General features: G+C 45.6%; 1 protein-coding gene across 1 annotated transcript in view; it reads left to right on the top strand.

The window, feature by feature from the left end:
- Positions 1–21,766, top strand: part of LOC125456667 (bromodomain-containing protein 3-like) — a 143,158-nt gene that overhangs the window by 102,271 nt on the left and 19,121 nt on the right. The window contains exons 17-18 of the mRNA XM_059648083.1: positions 8,744–8,802; positions 8,892–9,111. Of these exons, the coding sequence (XP_059504066.1) occupies positions 8,744–8,802; positions 8,892–9,111 (279 nt within the window). The remainder of the gene's footprint in view (positions 1–8,743; positions 8,803–8,891; positions 9,112–21,766) is intronic.

Here is a 21,766-nt window from a genome sequence, read left to right as displayed (position 1 = left end):
ATATCAGTCCAACGTAGCTGGCTGTTAAACAACTTATGTACAAAAATAAATTGTTACTGGATTTGGTTTTGAGATCTTTCAATTTCTGTATGACATGTACCTAATCAAAGTCATATTTAGTATGCAGAATAATACAATTCGCCAAAAATATTTGACCTGGAATAAAAAGATCCATCAACTAAGCTTCTTTGATAAATGCAATGCTATTGATCTATTTAAAACAAAATTTATTCAACAAAGATACAAAACTGGCCAACACAATTTGTGATACGACAATGTAAATTTTACAACTCCAAAATAATCTACAACACATGCATGCAAAGAGTAGGGAAGAAACTCAATTTCAGTTTACAGAGAGTCACTTTGGTGGAAGGGGAACACACTCTTTCACAAATAATGCTTAGTTCTTGAAGAAATTGAAAGGTGAATAGTTGACTGTTCGGATGATTATCCATCGGGTGCAGATGCCACCGAGTCTATGCAGATGCTTTTTTTTTGGGAAACAGCATTGCAAAATCACCTTTTTAAGCGAACAATCAAACTTCACACTGGATACTTAAGGATGTTTCAGAAGGCAGAGAAATTAGCTGGGCAATCCTCCTTCAACTGATATCCAGAACAATATCGCAAAAAGACATCCATAAATTGCAGGAATGCGATTTCTATGGAGTAAACCCAAGTAATTAGCTGAAGTCATGTGATATTTGTAGATCTTTCAAAACAAAGTTTCAATGAAGGGTATCAATAAAACTTGGATTGTGGCAAAACTGATTAATTTCTTCAAAGCTCAGGCCACAAAAAATATTAAACACTTAGCCTTTATAGTGCATGGTAAACTAAGTAGCTGCATGTTTTAATTGGATAGTAAGATAAACAGTTGTTTGCTCTGCAATGTACAACTGTTTTTTGAAATCAAACTGCTATTTGATTTCCAAATCAAAATTATCGTCTATCGCAGTAGATAAAATTGTCTGCCAATCCCTACGTTCTTTATTGTTCCTTCTCTCCTATATCTTGTAGTTTCTGATTTTCATAAAAACCAAAAACACCAGATGAGTAATCAGAATATTTTTCCTCCTTGTCTCTCAAGTTTTTTTTCGTGTTTTTCCACTCATGCACTATGTCATCAAAAACTTATCACAAATTTGAAATAAAATTAGTGATTTACTGCCTATCTTTCCAAATTATTTGAATGAATCCTACTGTGAACAAAAATGCTACAAGCTCCATGACTAATATCCATAAGTAAAGCTAACCGGCACTGGTGATTCCCTGGAAGTTAAGACTATACAATCCAAACTAAATTCAGTTAAACTTTGGGCAAAATGTCAAGATTTGAGAGCGTCTGCAGTATTTTGCTTTTGTATTAAATTGAGTTTTTAGCATAAATTACTACATGTTAGAATCACTCAAAGTGGATTACCACCCCATCAAATTACAGAATGGATTTCATCGGTCATAAATGATCTCGTCCACAATCGTGACAAAGGTAAGCTCTCCCCCCTCATGCGTCTCAGCCTGTTGCAACCTTTGACATGGATATTGTCAACTTCCTCCTTCAACAGCCCCCTACTGTCTTTCAGTTGGGTGGGTCTGCACTCACCCAATTCCATTCTTCTGCATCTAATTACAACAAGAGTATCATTTCCAGTACTTTCCCTTCCTGACTGCACACTTATATTTGGTATTCCCTCAAGGATTTTTCAATAACCCTGTTTTTCAACAGTATTGTTTGAAAGCACACCACTAGGCTTTGCATTGATGATGCTCATCTCTACCTTTCTACCTTCTCTCTACTCCATTCCTAAATTATCACATTGTTTATTTGATAGCTGGGCAGAAATTTTCTCCAATGAATATTAGGAAATCTGAAACTATTGTTTTCGGGCCCTGCTCCAAACTCCCAAAGTTCCAGTGCCATCTTTTTGCATGGTAGCAGTACAACATTAAGCAAGTCTGATCACAACTTTGGTGTCATTTGATTCTGACGTGACCTTCTGACCATGGATTCACACTAACCTTAGACTATCTATTTTCATCCTCGTGCTATCATGCAACTTCGCTGCTGTCTCAGGTAATGTTTTATATTCATCCATGGAATGGAGTGTCGCTGGTTGGGCCAACAGTCATTCCCCATCTCTAGCTGCTCGAGAGAAGGTGGTGGACGCCTACACCACTGTGGTTTATTTGGTGTAGATTCCAGGGTTTTGACAGGGACATTTAGGGATTAGTGACATTCCTAAGTCAGAATGGTGGTTGGCTTGGAGAGACCTTGCAGGTGGTGGTATACTGTGTATGTGCAGCTCTTGAACTTCTGGCTGGTGGTGGGTTTCAAAGGTGCTGTCAAATGAGGCTTGGTGAATTTCTCTGGTATGTGAAAACTCCTTTTGGCTTGGATGGTGGTAACCCTCTTGAACATTGGAGCTGCAGGTTGAATCTTCCATCAGACATGAGTTATACCTTGTAGATAGGTTTTGGGAGACAGGCTGTGATTAACTTACTGTAGGATTCCTAGCTTCTGTAGCCGCAGTATTTATATGGCAAGTCCAGTTCAGTTTCTGGTCAGTGTTAACTTCCAGAGTGGTGTTAGTGGAAGATTGGTGGTTCGGTGTCATGTTTTGTATTTCTCTGGTGAAGCAGTCAAATGTTGCTATATGAATATCCATTGCTGTATTGTCTTGAAGCAAGCTTTGCGTTGAGGTTGACTAGTCGTAGCTTTTTTATTCCCTAAGGTTTCACTTTTTTGTGTATATACTTTATTGTATAATTTTTTTTCCGCCACCAGGAAAATTACCGTGTGGCTAATGAAACATTTTCAGACAAAGCCTGTTAAGGGCAATGTTTTTGTTAAAACATGAAGGGAGTTAGGGAGACAAGGAGGGAACTAAATCAGAATGGAGCACTGTGTTCGCCACAGTACCTGCTCAGTGGCCTGTTGTCTGAATCTTTTTTATGACAGCCTAGCCTTGCCGGGAAACACAACACAAGTTGCTGGAAAAGCTCAGCAGCTCTGGCAGCATCTGTAAAGGAAAGAAGAGAGTTAACGTTTTGGGACCGGTGACCCTTTCCTTTACAGATGCTGCCAGACCTGCTGAACTTTATCAGCAATTTCTGTTTTGTTTCCTGATTTACAGCACCTGCAGTTCTTTTTTTTTAAATTTAGCCTGGCCAAACCCAGGAGCAGACCCCTGAGGAGGTTCTCTGATCTGCCTTCACCCCTGTACACCAGTTGCCCAAAGATCAGCAGTGCAGCACTGAAGTGCAACTAAAAGCACGACAAAAGGCTTTTCAAATATTTTAAAAGTGCAAATGCCCACAACCAATACATGCATGGTCCATGGACTCCACAGCATTGCAAAATGAACAGTTGGGCTGGGAGACCAAGGGATTGCTGCGTACGATACCCTCTGAAATAATTCCACAGAGGCTGGTATCCTGAAACCAAGTTGCCCTTTATTTACACATGGACAGTCCTTGATACTGATCCAGGGCCCTGAGAGTCAGCACTTGGAGTGAACAGAATGCCTGACATTCCTGTTCTTATCTGTCAGCTAGGGCTCCCTAATTGAGGCTGTTAATCTGGCCAAATCAGAGAACTCCTATGAGGACCACTTGACTGGCCTCCTTAAAGTCACTACATCCATCCACCTCATGTCCCTGAGGGATCCCTTGCAGAGGGTAGCTTAATTGACATAATTACTCTCCAACTGTTTAATATGTTGATGCAGTTTTATTTGGAAAAGTGTGTAGCTTTTTGGCGAAGTATTGAATCCAGAAAGAATGTGGCTAGGTGACTAAAATATTTTAGTTACATGGTGATGAATGAGCCAATATTTTAATGTAAAGTGCATTGTATATTAATTGTTATGCCTACATCAATTGATTTCCACGAAGTTGAATACCCTTGTATCAGTCGGTGATGATGCCACATTGAATCTAGATCTTGCAGGGTAAACTGTGGAGAAGTGACCACAAGGACATTGTTGTTTAGTTTCAAGTTGATTTGCAACAGTGGAGTAGTAGATTAAAAGCAGTTGGTACATTGAGAATGTTTTATGTTTAAATAGTTCCCATTCTCCCAAAACTGATCTCTTGAGGCGTTTTACTGTGAAGCACAGATTCGTTAAACGGAATGAATAATCTTACTGCCTGAGGAGCATTTTATCGCCTTCATGAATTCCTCTTTGTTCCTTAGCTCAGAGCATCCAGCATGTACTATACTCCTACTACTTGCTATTGTTGTGTATGGGTCCAGGATAACAGCAACGTAAGGCTGCTGTACTGGAACTCCTCCGCTATGATTGCTTTTCTTTTCTTCTCTTTGCGCCTTTTTTTTTTCCTTTAACTTACTTCCTTTGTCCTGAGTTTGGACGGCATCAGAAACAGAGAAAGTCCAGGGCGCAGACCTCGAGTGGGTTTAATCACTAAGGAGAGTGAGTTCCCACTTGCTTTTCCGGAATAAGCACAGGCCCTATGATTAACGGCTGCTAGATCAGCAGAGTTGACGTTGGCAAGATAGGCCCAGCAGCAAAAGATGGTGCCTGAGGATCATCAATTTCGCTGTTGGTTGGATCCAGTGCTAGCAGTGGTGGAAGGTCGTCACAGCAACGTTGATGAGGTGGGCCCAGTGATGAGAGACATGACTGACAGTGGATCTGGCACAAGTGGTGACAGGGTGATGGTGTAGGAGTATTGGCCCAGCGGCAAGGATGGCGCCTGAGGATTAATTACTTCGATGTTGTTTGGGTCCGGTGCAGACGACAGCAAAGTGGTTGCAGAGGGATTGCAGTGCAGGTGTCATTGGTGATACGTTGTTCAGGACTGATGAACTCTGTTCAAGTTAAATGTTTCTATTTTTCCATATTCTTTGTTCATAAGGCACCATTTCATGGTGACAAATCAAAATCAGTCAGTATAGCACTTAGGTTGTTCATCTCCACGTTTCTTTTTCTTTTAGCTGCTTTTTTTCAGGAAAAGAATGATGCCATGCATAGGGTTGATCAAATCGGACAATGACTTAACATCAAACTCTTAGCCATATTAAACTCCTTGCTGTTGATTTCCATATTGGTAGTGGCAAGTGTTTTTATTTCAGTTTTAATCTGTTAATTTGTGTTGTTATGGCCATTGTTTATTTTCAAACAAAGTAGTACAGCAGTCAACCAAAACCCTATTGCTATCTGGGAATGATACCTACTAAAAACATTGGAACAGTACAATTACCTATTCTTTTCCCTCTTCAAATATGCAATCCTGTTTGATTCCCTTTCTTAGTACTGCAGACTTTGTTTTAACCCACACCTTATCAACTGGCCCTGTTGGGAAAACTGACAAAAGTTTTATATGCCTCAAATACCGCAATCTACCACGATGTCAGAGTATTTGTGGTGTAAACGAAATATAACAGTGATATGTATACCCCCTGAATCACATTTCTATTACTTAGTGTGTGTTTACTTTGATTTTAGGAGGTGTGTTGATGTTTTTAAGTAAATTGTTTTGAGGGATATTGATGTTTGGAAGCTTTACTTGGTCAGAATTTATTGAGGTTATATGTGGCTATTGAATAGAATCATGACATTTCTACGGTGTGGAAAAAGGCCATTCAGAGGGTCAGTGCAGAATTGATGGACCGGACAGCATCCTACCCATACCCAGCTCCCTCCATCTTTATCCCCATAATTCCACATTTAGCATCGCTAACCCACCTAACTTGCACATCCCTGAACACTAAGGGGCAATCTAGCATGACCAATTCACCTAGCCTGTATGTCTTTAAACTGTGCATGGAAACTGGAGCGCTTGGAGGAAATCCACACAGACAGTGGGAGAATGAGCAAAATCCACAGAGACAGTCACCTGAGGGTGGAATCAAACCTGGATCCCTGTTGCTGTGAGGAAGCAGTGCTAACCATGCCGGCCGATTAATGGATAATATCATTGATAATCTTGTACAGCTGCCTTGTATGTGGTGAGAAATAATCCATCAACTTGGACATAAAACTTTGAATTTGCTGCAGTTATTTTAAGTGTGCCATTGTGGCACCGCCTCCACAATACTGGATAGTAATTCAGATCCCCAGGTTATCATTCTTGGAATGCGTGTTTAAATCCCACCATGACAGATTTGTGAAATTTGTATTCAGTCAAAACTGAGTTAAAATCTGGCCTAATGATAACCATGTAACTATTGCCAGTTGTTGTAAAAGCCTATCTGGTTCACTAATGACATTTTAAGGAAGGCAATCTATTGTTCTTACCTGACTGCGGATCCACATTAGTGTTGTTGACTCTTTTTGCTGCCTTCTGAAATGGCACAACAAGCCACACAGTTCAAAGGCAATTAGAGATGAGCAATAAATGCCTGCCTTACTGGTGATGCCTAGATCCAGTGAGTAAAGAACAAAAATATTATCCACTAACTGTTAATAGATTTCAATATTGCATCTTTCACAATATTTCAAAGTGGTTCACAGAAATGACACATCTTGTTACTTGTGTGTTTATAGTTTTAAAATATGGCAGCCGTTTTAAGCGTAAAAAGCCTCCATAAACAGCAATTTAATAAATTACTAGTCATCTGTTCCCTAAGAGTTGAACTATGGTCAAGACCTGAATCATCATCTCAATAGTGCAATTTTATGTGGGCTTCAGTAATGTCTAATCCAAAAGACAGCACCTTGACTAGTGCATTCACATAGTCAGTGTTGCTTAGCAGAAAACTGTTGGAATGAGCTTTGAACCTACAATCTTATGACTGTTATGTTAGAGTACTATTGCTGAGACACATACATGTGTTATGCGTAGTTGTAGATGCTTCTAGTTAGAGCTGATGACTTGCTGAATCAGAACATGTTTGTTGATGACCTTGTGGTTTATCCTGTTAACCCTTGGTAATTTTTATATTCATTCATGAGATGTGAGCATCATTGGTTGGGTTAGCACCTGTTGCTCATCCTTAATTTGCCTGCATCTGAGTGGGCTGTCTAGCCGATTTCAGATGGCTGTTAAATAAGCTGAGAGTCTGGAGACAAACAGAAGACAGACTAGGCAGATTCCCCTCCCTGAAGGACATTAGCGAACGAGATGGGCTTTTACAATAATCAACAGTGGTTATGTATTCACCATTCGACCAGCTTGTATCTGAAGACTTCATATTGAATTCAAATTCTACCATCTTTGGGATTTGAATCTTTGTTCCACAACATTAGCTTGGGCACCTGGGTTGTTAGTGACAGTACTATAATGCTACTGTGTCTCCTTCCCCGACTTTTGCAGCAAAAGTAAAGTTTATTGTAACATTAGATAACTAGAATTTGACATTTTAAAGTATACACTACACGATGATGTTACAGTTTGCATGAAAAATTTTGTTTTGAAACAGACTGTCTGAATTATGGACCAAAACCTTGTACCCTGAAAGTATATAATATTGAATAAATGTTTGCTGTATGTTGATGTTGTTTACACAGCTGTCTATGGCTGGCTTGTTGGCTCAGTAGTTAGGGCCACTACTTCACAATGCCAGGGACCTGGGTTCCACTCCACCCTTGGGCGACTGTCGCTGTGGAGCTTGCACATTTTCCCATGTCGGTGTGGGCTTCCCTTAGGTGCCCAGTTTCTTCCCACAGTCCAAAGATGTGCAAATTAGATGGATTGGCTGTGCTAAATTGCCCATAGGATCTATGGATATGCTGGCAAGGTGGTTTAGCAGTGTAAAATGCAGGGTTATAGGGATCAGATGGGAAGTGGATCTGGGTGGGCTGCTCTTTGGGTGGCTGGGATTCCAAGTATCTTGGATTCCATGATCGTCCACAATCATTTGTGGTAGGTGTTAAAGATGGCTGTGTGATTTGTGATCTCCAGTTTTATGTGGACACCCAGAATGCCTCAATGATCTATAATTTATTAAATAATAAATATAGCTCAATTAACTTTTATATTTTGTGTTCAATAGTTTGATTTTGTTCATATGTTTTGGTATGCCACAATATTGCATTTTGACTGTAACGTCTTCAAGTCACTTGCTGTCCATTATCTATTTTTAAAACTATGTGCCTTTAAATAAGGAGCAGACAGTATGAAAATGTACTAATCAAGTGTAAAAGAACTTCTGGATCTCCAGGTAGGGAAAAAAGTTGGACTCGGGCTGTTTCATTCAAAGTGTTTGTCCAATTCACATATAATCCATCATGGTGAATTTTGTTCCATCATTCAATGATGGATAGTGCAATTTTGTTCATAAACCTACTTTTGGGTAGCTGTGAAAGGAAACAGAAGGATGAGCAAGATCCCTTTGCCTTCTTAATGCCCTTCCAGAAAACTATTCATTTATCCCTGTTTCTCCTCTGCTGAAAGCATATTCTGGGTTACAGTTTGGTGTCCACATCTGGCCAGTTCCTTGTCTAGTTGACCATTATGGTGTGTTAGCCTCAACCAATTAAACTGTCATGGTTACACAATGTTGTACCAGTCAATCAACCACCATCCCTGATTACAGTGCCCCAACTGTACACTTTGTCAATTGGATGAGAAGGAGGCTGAAGTATTGAGCCAAATGCATTCTTTAAAAAAAAAGAATTATATATATATAACCATTCATTCTGAAGGGATGTTGGGATTTCAGATTTTTACTACCTTGTAAGAGTAGAAATTGCTATCCATAAATTTAACTTATACAGATGTACTGATTTTACTTTAATGAGTTTAACGCTCAGTGTTATTCTCAACTTTATTTCTACAGAAAAATCATCAAAGCAGAAATGTAGCAAAAGTAAGGTTCTTCCTGTTGAAGAAAGAAAGGTGACTGTTACCTTTTTCATGTCAATTGTGTGGAATTTGATCACTTTTTTGTATTTGGTCTTTTCACCTAACCTCTTTCTTCTTTAAAGCACAACCACCTAAATTACAAGATGAAATATCATTTGCACCATTCGTTGTTGAATACTGTTCACCAAGAACAGTCATTGCCTGGTTGTAAAGTACCAGAGTCTCAGAAGATGCATAGACAACCTGCTTTGTTCAGTAGTCGGCAAGCAAAGATGCAGCAGTCTGAGTCACAGCAACTTGTATCATTAAAAGAGCCAGCACGGATCATTATTTCACCTCCAGGTAATGATTTCACTTGGTTACAGTGAATTTGAACTCTCAATAATTGAGTATGAATTGAACATTTAGTTGGATGTACTGATGTGCTTTGCAGCATAGAAATGTTATTGCATTTTTAAATTTGCAACTTAATTTACAGTTTTTGTTGTAATAATTCCAATTTCAGAAGGCTCATTCAAGTGCTTACCGATTAACTCTTCAGCCTTGTTAACATGAGAGCAAATTATGTTGACCAATTTATTTGCATTTTAGTCGTAGAACAAATTAATTTTAGTGGTAGAAAAAGCCAAATATTGTAGATAGTGAAAAGCTTAAAACAAAAAGTGCTGGAGAAACCCAGCAAGTCTAGTAGCACCAGTGACAAGGTGTCCCCCCGTGTCAAGTGTTTTTTAAAAAAAACAATTTTCTCGCTCCTTTCAGTTCTGAACAAGGCATACTGGGCCCAAAACATCAATTCTGTTTCTCTCTCCACAAATGCTGCTAGACCTGGGTTTCTCCAACATTTTTCTGTTTTTATTTCATTTCAGTGGAGTCTTAGTCTGTCAAACTATCAATAGAAATATTGTCACCCATGATACTGGTATTTTTGGTCTCCTGGAATGTGTTGCAGGTGGTGTTGCAGTTTTGTTCACAAACCTACCACTAAGGGGGGCTCCAGGCCCCTGTTATGATTGCAGTTAGTTGATATTGCTGTCTGTAGAAATATTAATGCCTGCAAAGTGTTTTGTGTAATCTTTTTCATTTGTTTGTCATGTGGAGTTGCAGGTGTTGGACTGGAGTGGACGAAGTCGGAAGTCACAGGACACCAGGTTATAGTCCAACACCTGATGAAGAAGCAGTGCTTTGAAAGCTTGTGATTGTAAATAAACCTGTTGGATTACTATCTGGCGTTGTGATTTCTGACTTCTGTCATTTGTTTTTGGTGAGTAGGTGTCACTGGCATTTGATTGTCTGTGCATCCTTGATAGCCTTGGAGAAGTTGGTAATGAGCTGTCTTATTTTAAACTGTCGCAGCCTATGGACCAGCTAGACCCACAGTGCTGCTCGAAAGACAAGTCCAACATTTGGGATAATAAAATGTGAGGCTGGATGAACACAGCAGGCCAAGCAGCATCTCAGGAGCACAAAAGCTGACGTTTCGGGTCTAGACCCTTCATCAGAGAGGGGGATGGGGAGAGGGAACTGGAATAAATAGGGAGAGAGGGGGAGGTGGACCGAAGATGGAGAGTAAAGAAGATAGGTGGAGAGAGTGTAGGTGGGGAGGTCGGGAGGGGATAGGTCAGTCCAGGGAAGACGGACAGGTCAAGGAGGTGGGATGAAGTTAGTAGGTAGCTGGGGGTGCGGCTTGGGGTGGGAGGAAGGGATGGGTGAGAGGAAGAACCGGGTAAGGAGGCAGAGACAGGTTGGACTGGTTTGGGGATGCAGTGGGTGGAGGGGAAGAGCTGGGCTGGTTGTGTGGTGCAGTGGGGGGAGGGGACGAACTGGGCTGGATGCAGTAGGGGAAGGGGAGATTTTGAAACTCATGAAGTCCACATTGATACCATATGGCTGCAGGGTTCCCAGGCGGAATATGAGTTGCTGTTCCTGCAACCTTCGGGTGGCATCATTGTGGCACTGCAGGAGGCCCATGATGGACATGTCATCTAAAGAATGGGAGGGGGAGTGGAAATGGTTTGCGACTGGGAGGTGCAGTTGTTTGTTGCGAACTGAGCAGAGGTGTTCTGCAAAGCGGTCCCCAAGCCTCCGCTTGGTTCCCCCAATGTAGAGGAAGCCGCACCGGGTACAGTGGATGCAGTATACCACATTGGCAGATGTGCAGGTGAACCTCTGCTTAATGTGGAATGTCATCTTGGGGCCTGGGATGGGGGTGAGGGAGGAGGTGTGGGGACAAGTGTAGCATTTCCTGCGGTTGCAGGGGAAGGTGCCGGGTGTGGTGGGGTTGGAGGGCAGTGTGGAGCGAACAAGGGAGTCACGGAGAGAGTGGTCTCTCCGGAAAGCAGACAGGGGAGGGGATGGAAAAATGTCTTGGGTGGTGGGGTCGGATTGTAAATGGCGGAAGTGTCGGAGGATAGGGTGGTGTGTGAGAACGAGGGGGATCCTCTTGGGGCGGTTGTGGCGGGGGCGGGGTGTGAGGGATGTGTTGCGGGAAATACGGGAGACGCAGTCAAGGGTGTTCTCAATCACTGTGGGGGGAAAGTTGCGGTCCTTAAAGAACTTGGACGTCTGGGATGTGCGGGAGTGGAATGTCTTTATCGTGGGAGCAGATGCAGCAGAGGCGGAGGAATTGGGAATAGGGGATGCCCCCCACAGTGATCGAGAACGCCCTTGACCGCGTCTCCCGTATTTCCCGCAACACATCCCTCACACCCAGCCCCCGCCACAACTGCCCCAAGAGGATCCCCCTCGTTCTCACACACCACCCTACCAACCTCCGGATACAACGCATTATCCTCCGACACTTCCGCCATTTACAATCCGACCCCACCACCCAAGACATTTTGACATCCCCTCCCCTGTCTGCTTTCCGGAGAGACCACTCTCTCCATGACTCCCTTGTTCGCTCCACACTGCCCTCCAACCCCACCACACCCGGCACCTTCCCCTGCAACCGCAGGAAATGCTACACTTGTCCCCACACCTCCTCCCTCACCCCCATCCCAGGCCCCAAGATGACATTCCACATTAAGCAGAGGTTCACCTGCACATCTGCCAATGTGGTATACTGCATCCACTGTACCCGGTGCGGCTTCCTCTACATTGGGGGAACCAAGCGGAGGCTTGGGGACCGCTTTGCAGAACACCTCCGCTCAGTTCGCAACAAACAACTGCACCTCCCAGTCGCAAACCATTTCCACTCCCCCTCCCATTCTTTAGATGACATGTCCATCATGGGCCTCCTGCAGTGCCACAATGATGCCACCTGAAGGTTGCAGGAACAGCAACTCATATTCCGCCTGGGAACCCTGCAGCCATATGGTATCAATGTGGACTTCATGAGTTTCAAAATCTCCCCTTCCCCTACTGCATCCCTAAACCAGCCCAGTTCGTCCCCTCCCCCCACTGCACCACACAACCAGCCCAGCTCTCCACCCCCCCCCCCCCCCCCCCCCCCCCCCCCCCCCACCCACTGCATCCCAAAACCAGTCCAACCTGTCTCTGCCTCCCTAACCGGTTCTTCCTCTCACCCATCCCTTCCTCCCACCCCAAGCCGCACCCCCATCTACCGACGAACGTCATCCCACCTCCTTGACCTGTCCGCCTTCCCTGGACTGACCTATCCCCTCCCTACCTCCCCACCTACTCTCTCTCCACCTATCTTCTTTACTCTCCATCTTCGGTCCGCCTCCCCCTCTCTCCCTATTTATTCCAGTTCCCTCTCCCCATCCCCCTCTCTGATGAAGGGTCTAGGCCCGAAACGTCAGCTCTTGTGCTCCTGAGATGCTGCTGGGCCTGCTGTGTTCATCCAGCCTCACATTTTATTATCTTGGAATTCTCCAGCATCTGCAGTTCCCATTATCTCCAACATTTGGGAGATAGGTATTCCTCCTTTTGAAATAAAGATTAAAATAGTACATGTAATGTGGATCACTACACTATAGGAGTAGGCCCTTTGGCCCACGATGTTTTGCTGAACATGGCACCAAATTAAATTAATCCCTTCTGCCTGTCTTTGGTCCATATTGCACTATTCCTTGCATATTAATGTGCTTATCTAACTTAAATGCCCCTATCATATCTGCCTCCACCACTACCCCTTGCAGTGCATTGCAGCCATCTACCACACTTTTTTTAAAAAAAAACGTGCCCCACATCTCCGTTTGAGCTGTTCCCCTTCAGCTTAAATGCATGCCACCTAGTATTAATGTTAGAAATTTTACCTCTGGGATCAGAATTCAAATTGCCAACGGCATCTACACCATCACATAATTTTGTAGACTTCTATCAAGTCTACCGTCAGCCTTCACCACTCCAGAGAAAACAGCCCTAGTTTTTCTAGCTAATGAAATGTGAGGCTGGATGAACACAGCAGGCCCAGCAGCATATCAGGAGCACAAAAGCTGACGTTTCCGGCCTAGACCCCCCTGTCAGAAAGGGAGATGGGGTGAGGGTTCTGGAATAAATAGGGAGAGAGGGGGAGGCGGACTGAAGATGGAGAGGAAACCAGATAGGTGGAGAGTAGAGTATAGGTGGGGAGGTAGGGAGGGGATAGGTCAGTCCAGGGAAGACGGACAGGTCAAGGAGGTGGGATGAGGTTAGTAGGTAGGAGATGGAGGTGCGGCTTGGGGTGGGAGGAAGGGATGGGTGAGAGGAAGAACAGGTTAGGGAGGCAGAGACAGGTTGGACTGGTTTCGGGATGCAGTGGGTGGAGGGGAAGAGCTAGGCTGGTTGTGTGGTGCAGTGGGGGCAGGGGACGAACTGGGCTGGTTTTGGGATGCGTTGGGGGAAGGGGAGATTTTGAAGCTGGTGAAGTCCACATTGATACCATTGGGCTGCAGGGTTCCCAAGCGGAATATGAGTTGCTGTTCCTGCAACCTTCGGGTGGCATCATTGTGGCACTGCAGAAGGCCCATGATGGACATGTCATCTAAAGAATGGGAGGGGGAGTGGAAATGGTTTGCGACTGGGAGGTGCAGTTGTTTATTGTGAACCGAGCGGAGGTGTTCTGCAAAGCGGTCCCCAAGCCTCCGCTTGGTTTCCCCAATGTAGAGGAAGCCACACCGGGTACAGTGGATGCAGTATACCACATTGGCAGATGTGCAGGTGAACCTCTGCTTAATGTGGAAAGTCATCTTGGGGCCTGGGATGGGGTGAAGGAGGAGGTGTTGGGGCAAGTGTAGCATTTCCTGCAGTTGCAGGGGAAGGTGCCGGGTGTGGTGGGGTTGGAGGGCAGTGTTGGGCGAACATGGGAGTCACGGAGAGAGTGGTCTCTCCGGAAAGCAGACGGGTGGGGATGGGAAAATGTCTTGGGTGGTGGGGTCGGATTGTAGATGGCGGAAGTGTCGGAGGATGATGCGTTGTATCCGGAGGTTGGTGGGGTGGTGTGTGAGAACGAGGGGGATCCTCTTTGGGTGGTTGTGGCAGGTGCGGGGTGTGAGGGATGTGTTGCGGGAAATGCGGGAGACGCGGTCAGGGGCGTTCTCGACCACTGTGGGGGGGAAAGTTGCGGTCTTTGAAGAACTTGGACATCTGGGATGTGCGGGAGTGGAATGCCTCGTTGTGGGAGCAGATGCGGCTGAGGCGGAGGAATTGGGAATAGGGGATGGAATTTTTGCAGGAGGGTGGGTGGGAGGAGGTGTATTCTAGGAAGCTGTGGGAGTAGGTGGGCTTGAAATGGACATCAGTTACAAGCTGGTTGCCTGAGATGGACACTGAGAGATCCAGGAAAGTGAAGGATGTGCTGGAGATGGCCCAGGTGAACTGAAGGTTGGGATGGAAGGTGTTGGTGAAGTGGATGAACTGTTCGAGCTCCTCTGGAGAGCAAGAAGTGGCGCCGATACAGTCATCAATGTAACGGAGGAAGAGGTGGGGTTTGGGGCCTGTGTAGGTGCGGAAGAGGGACTGTTCCACGTAACCTACAAAGAGGCAGGCATAGCTGGGGCCCATGAGGGTGCCCATGGCCACCCCCTTAGTCTGGAGAAAGTGGGAGGAGTCAAAAGAGAAGTTGTTGAGGGTGAGGACGAGTTCGGCTAGGCGGATGAGGGTGTCGGTGGAGGGGGACTGGTCGGGCCTGCGGGACAGGAAGAAGCGGAGGGCCTTGAGGCCATCTGCATGTGGAATACAGGTGTATAGGGACTGGACGTCCATCGTGAAGATGAGGTGTTATGGGCCAGGGAATTGGAAGTCCTGGAGGAGGTGGAGGGCGTGGGTGGTGTCACCGGACGTAGGTAGGGAGTTCCTGGACCGAAGTGGAGAAAATGGAGCCCAGATGGGTGGAGAGTTTTTCTAGCCTCTCCTTTCTAGCTCATACCCTCAAATCCAGGCAGCATCCTGATAAATCTCTTCTGCACCCTCTCCAAAGCCTCCACATCCTTCCTGTAATATTGGTGACCAGAACAGAATACAATACTCCAAATGTGGCCAAACTAAAGTCTTATAAAGTTGCAACATGACAGTTTGATTCTTGAACTCAGTACGTTGACCTGTAAAGGCAATCATGCCATATGCCGCCTTTACCTCCCTATCTACCTGCATGGTCACTCGCAGTGAGTTATGAGCTTGAACTTCAAGATCCCTCTGTACATCAATGCCATTTGGGGTCCTGCTATTAACTACATACTTACCTTTAACATTTGATTTCCCAAAGTGCAGCATTCCACAGTTGCCCAGATTAAACTCCATTTGCCATATCCCCAACCCATATCTGCAACTGATCTATATCCTGCTGGATCCTTTGACAACCATCTGTATTGTCCACAACTTCACCAATCTGAGCATTTTAAAAATCTTAATGTTACTTGATTTCTTGACTGTTTCTCAACTACTTGGCTTTGTGCTGAATTTCAAACCTGTTTAATGTCTGATGGGAAGTTCTATTGTCAGAAATCCTTTCACCTGATTTGCAATTTGCCTGGAAGAAGTTTGTCATTATTGTAAGCATGACTTCACCACACTCTCTTGCTCAGTAGGCTGAAGGAAAAACATTGTATGGAATCTTGTAGCGGGAAGTCTGAATGATTATGGGCTAAAGCAAGATCTGTGGCCAAAATGGCTAGCAAGTGTGGTGAGGCCCACCTTGACTTGATCATTTTGCTCCATCTTTTGAGCTTTTCACAAGTTCCATGACAACATTCTCACTAGGCAGTGGTGAGAAGCCACTTGATGGGAATTGCTGCTTGTTAAACACCTTATCAATACCACAAGCTGTCTTATTAATATTCACACTCTCTTAGCAAAGTTGCCAAACAAGCTCAATAGCTGGAAGCACAACAAGAAAATAACAGCATGCACCTGGCAGAACCAGCTCATTACTGGCTCCAAACAACCTCCATCTTGCGCATTAGGCAGCAACTACTCACGGCCACCAGTCGCAAGTGCTCCTTGCAAATGGTTTCCACCACCTGCCAGCCCATCATGGCATCTCCTTGATGCAAGGGCAGGCCTCTGTCAAGGTACGGGCATGCATAGCATGGTGCTGCCAGGAAGGCCTGCTTCTTTGCTGTCCTAGTGTTTGCTCACTTTGCCCCCACCTATGCCTTGCCTTATATTGCTTTGTGTCTGTTAGCTTATTGGCATTTCAGCCAGAGCCAAAGGCTGTCGTTACTAGGAGATAGCAAGAAGTGTAGATGCTGGAATCCGAGTCAGTGGGGTGTGGAGCTGGAGGAACAAAGGTCAGTCGAAATTTTGGGCCTGGACCCGCCTTCAGCCCTGACATGGAGGGGATATGGAAATTTTGGGAGGGTCCATTACTGACTGTCTGATCTGTCAAATTTGGGTTCTTGCCACGTAGAGTGATAGAACGTGCTGCTGGTGATATGTTGGGCCCTGTCGTTGCACATATTAAAAATGAAAGAGCACAAGAACACTGATCTGTAACTGGCCTGCTGTGTTCATCCAGCACTAGACCTTGTTGTCTTGGACTCCTGCAAAAGCAGTTCCTACTATCTGTGTACCTCTATGGCCCTTAAAAAACAGCATACTGTAAATGATCATTGTGTAATCAATTGTGGCATAATTCATAGCTTCTATGAAACCTAGAAGGCCTACATATTTTAAATTTGTTCGTGGAATTTCAGCAATGCTGGAAACATGGTTTTAAGAGCAAATTACTGCAGATGCTGGAACATGTACCAAAATCAAAATACTGAAGATCTCAGCAGGTTGGGCAGCATCCGTGGAGAGAAAACAAATGTTTCGAGTCTAGGTGGCTCTTCTTCAGAGCTGAAGTGGTCTAGAAACTACTTTGTTCAACTGGCAGGGACAGTTAACAAGTTCACTTCAGCTCATATGAGCAAGAGCCATACGTGTGGACTATATTTTGGAAATGCTCAAGTTCCTTTCTGTAAAGGAGATTAATCAACTAATTAGGTTTATATTTCTGGCAACGGGTTTTTAAGCTTTTCTTTTCTCAAGTACAATCCTCCAGATTATCACCACCACTTTGCTGGGCAATTGCATGGCAGCAAATGATTTGTCTTCAAATGTTATGTGTGGAATTTTATGGTTATGTGGTCTGTGGTCTATGTTGTATGTTGCAGCTTACATTTTATCTATTGGCAACCTCCCTTGGAATGGGACTGTGATATCTGCCCTGATTTTGGAACAGTCAACTCCAACTTTTGTTTCAAAAACAGTTGCTAGAAAAGCTCAGTAGGTCTGGCAGCATCTGTAAAGAAAACTTCTAACGTCTAAATCTAAATCCAACTGTTTTCAATCTTGATTTACAGCATCTGCAGTTCTTCTGGGTTTTTTAAACTTTTGTTTGGCACCTAAGTAGGGATTGTATTTCATTGTATTGCTTGTGCTTTGGAATTTCAGTGGCACCTTTTTGTCAGAGTTTTTTTTTCCATCCCCACCCCTGTCTGCTTTCCGGAGAGACCACTCTCTCCGTGACTCCCTTGTTCACTCCACACTGCCCTCCAACCCCACCACACCCGGCACCTTCCCCTGCAACCGCAGGAAATGCTACACTTGTCCCCACACCACCTCCCTCACCCCTATCCCAGGCCCCAAGATGACATTCCACATTAAGCAGAGGTTCACCTGCACATCTGCCAATGTGGTATACTGCATCCACTGTACCCGGTGTGGCTTCCTCTACATTGGGGGAACCAAGCAGAGGCTTGGGGACCGCTTTGCAGAACACCTCCGCTCAGTTCGCAACAAACAACTGCACCTCCCAGTCGCAAACCATTTCCACTCCCCCTCCCATTCTCTAGATGACATGTCCATCATGGGCCTCCTGCAGTGCCACAATGATGCCACCCGAAGGTTGCAGGAACAGCAACTCATATTCCGCCTGGGAACCCTGCAGCCATATGGTATCAATGTGGACTTCATGAGTTTCAAAATCTCCCCTTCCCCAACTGCATCCTGAAACCAGCCCAGTTCGTCCCCTCCCCCCACTGCACCACACAACCAGCCCAGCTCTCCTCCCCACCACCCCCCCCCCCCCCCCCCCCCACCCACTGCATCCCAAAACCAGTCCAACCTGTCTCTGCCTCCCTAACCGGTTCTTCCTCTCACCCATCCCTTCCTCCCACCCCAAGCCGCACCTCCATCTCCTACCTACTAACCTCATCCCACCTCCTTGACCTGTCCGTCTTCCCTGGACTGACCTATCCCCTCCCTACCTCCCCACCTATACTCTCTCCACCTATCTTCTTTACTCTCCATCTTCGGTCCGCCTCCCCCTCTCTCCCTATTTATTCCAGTTCCCTCTCCCCATCCCCCTCTCTGATGAAGGGTCTAGGCCCGAAACGTCAGCTTTTGTGCTCCTGAGATGCTGCTGGGCCTGCTGTGTTCATCCAAACTCACATTTTATTATCTTGGAATTCTCCAGCATCTGCAGTTCCCATTATCTCTCTTTGCTTTTGTCTTGTCTCCTTTTAACCTTTCAGACGAACTCACCACAGCTATCAAGACTTTGTGTTTTAACGTTTTGTTTTGGCACTGACTATCTGTGCAGGAAGGATACAGGAGTAGCAGATATGTGGGGAAAACTGCCACCTGCAAGTTCTCCTCCAAACCACTCACCATCCTGTCTTGGAAATATGTCATCAGTCCTTCAGCATCACTGGATCAAAATTCCAGAACTACCTCCCTAACGGCATAGTGGGTCCACCTACAGAACATGAGCTGTGAAGGTTCAAGAAGGGAACTCATAAGCACCTTGTCAAGGATAACTAAGGAAGGGCAATAAATGTTGTTCCAGCCAGTGACACCCACGTCCAATGAGTGAATAAAACAGATGTACAATGTATATTGCAGCAGCCTGAAATGTATTAGCAGTTGCCATTAACTCCATCTCCTGCTCCAATTCAGCAGTTGCAAAAACAGAACCATGTACCAAACCATCCACAGATTTAGCTGTGAATAGCTTTTCAGTCTCGTGTGTCTCCACTTTTTAGTAATTGTATCCTTTGGCAGTTCTTTTCACATATGATGTGTAATAGTTGATTGACATCCAGCTCAGCTTGGATATGCAAATAATGATTTTTTTAGGTTTTTGTATGCTGGCAGCATTCTGCTTTGTAAAAAGTCTAAATCATGAGAGTCTTCCATTAACAGATTCTGTCATTTTATTCCCAATGCAGACAAGTCCACATTTGTTAAGTGTCTTAAATTATGGATGGACAGGTGAAACCTGAGTTTGAGAGCAGTTAGTAATTAGACATAAAGAGTAGGAACTACAGATGCCAGAGAATCTGAGATAACATGGTTTAGTGCTAGATGAACACAGCAGGCTAAGCAGCATCAGAGGAGCAGGACAGCTGATGTTTCGGCCTAGACCCTCTTCAGAAATTGGGGAGGGGGAAGGCAGATAGAAGATGGATAAAGGAGAAGATAGATGGAGAGGAGACAGACTGGTCAAAGGGATGGAGGTGGAGCCAGTAAAGATGAGTGTAGGTGGAGAGTTAGGGTGGGGTAGGTGAGAGGAAGGACAGGTTAGGGAAGCGGGGACAAGCTAAGCTGGTTTTGGGATGCAGTCAGGGGAGGGGATATTTTGAAGCTTGTGAAGTCTCCATTGACACCATTGGGCTGCAGGGTTCCCAAGAGGAATATGAGGTGCTGTTCAGTGCCATCTGAAGGTTGCAGGTTGTGGCACAGCAGGAGGCCCAGGATGAACATGTCGCCTGAGGAGTGGGAGGGGGAGTTGAAATGGTTTGTGACTGAGTTGTTTGTTGCAAACAGTGCAGGTGTTCCACAAAGCGGTCCCTAAGCCTGTGCTTGGTTTCCCCGATGTAGAGGCTGCCACATTAGCAAATGTGCAGGTGAACATCTGTTTGATGTAGAAGGTCTTCTTGGGGCCTGGGATGGGGGTGAGGGGGCAGGTGGAGGGGCAAGTATAGCACTTGCTGCAATTTCAGGAAATGCTACACCTGCCCCTATCTTTTCCTTTACCCATCTTCTATCTGCCTCCCCCTCTCTCTTTATTTATTTCAGAATCCCCTTCCCCTCCCCCATTTCTGAAGAAGGGTCTACACCCGAAACGTCAGCTTTCCTGCTCCACTGCTGCTTGGCCTGCTGGGTTCATCCAGCTCTAAACTGTGTTATCTAATAATTAGGCAGGCGTTGTTACTCTTTCAGGGGATGTCAGAGTTGGTTGCCTATTTTTAACTGTCCTGAAAATAGTGGTGAGAGTCATCTTGAACTGGCACAGGTCCACCCACTGTATGGCCAGGAAATTTATTTTTGATAAGGAAACATCCCATCTTTAACATTATTGCAAATGGAAGTTTTTCCAATTTGTAAATCTAATGAGCTGTATTAAAACCAAATTGGCGTCTTTACTAGAGATAACAGGAACTGCAGATGCTGGAGAATCCAAGATAATAAAATGTGAGGCTGGATGAACACAGCAGGCCCAGCAGCATTTCGGGAGCTGACGTTTCGGGCCTAGACCCTTCTTCAGAGAGGGGGATGGGGTGAGGGTTCTGGAATAAATAGGGAGGGGGGGGGGAGGCGGACTGAAGATGGAGAGAAAAGAAGATAGGCGGAGAGAGTATAGGTGGGGAGGTAGGGAGGGGATAGGTCAGTCCAGGGAAGACGGACAGGTCAAGGAGGTGGGATGAGGTTAGTAGGTAGATGGGGGTGCGGCTTGGGGTGGGAGGAAGGGATGGGTGAGAGGAAGAACCGGTTAGGGAGGCAGAGACAGGTTGGACTGGTTTTGGGATGCAGTGGGTGGAGGGGAAGAGCTGGGCTAGTTGTGTGGTGCAGCGGGGGGAGGGGACGAACTGGGCTGGTTTAGGGATGCAGTTGGGGAAGGGGAGATTTTGAAACTGGTGAAGTCCACATTGTTACCATTAGGCTGCAGGGTTCCCAGGCGGAATATGAGTTGCTGTTCCTGCAACCTTCGGGTGGCATCATTGTGGCACTGCAGGAGGCCCATGATGGACATGTCATCTAGAGAATGGGAGGGGGAGTGGAAATGGTTTGCGACTGGGAGGTGCAGTAGTTTGTTGCGAACTGAGCGGAGGTGTTCTGCAAAGCGGTCTCCAAGCCTCTGCTTGGTTTCCCCAATGTAGAGGAAGCCGCACCGGGTACAGTGGATGCAGTATACCACATTGGCAGATGTGCAGGTGAACCTCTGCTTAATGTGGAATGTCATCTTGGGGCCTGGGATAGGGGTGAGGGAGAAGGTGTGGGGGCAAGTGTAGCATTTCCTGCGGTTGCAGGGGAAGGTGCCGGGTGTGGTGGGGTTGGAGGGCAGTGTGGAGCGAACAAGGGAGTCACGGAGAGAGTGGTCTCTCCGGAAAGCAGACAGGGGTGGGGATGGAAAAATGTCGCCAACTCTCCGACACCACCTCCTACCGCCGCCTCGATCATGACCCCACACCCGAGCTCCAAACCATCATCTCAAACACCATTCATGACCTCAGCACCTCAGGGGACCTCCCACCCACAGCCTCCAACCTCATTGTACCCCAACCCCGCACGGCCCGTTTCTATCTCCTTCCCAAAATCCACAAACCTGCCTGCCCTGGTCAACCCATTGTCT

Source organism: Stegostoma tigrinum, chromosome 8, assembly GCF_030684315.1.
Source record: "Stegostoma tigrinum isolate sSteTig4 chromosome 8, sSteTig4.hap1, whole genome shotgun sequence".
Classification (NCBI taxonomy): Eukaryota; Metazoa; Chordata; class Chondrichthyes; order Orectolobiformes; family Stegostomatidae; genus Stegostoma; species Stegostoma tigrinum.
Note: the sequence above shows the minus strand (reverse complement) of the source record. Positions and strands in the feature narration are given on the sequence as shown.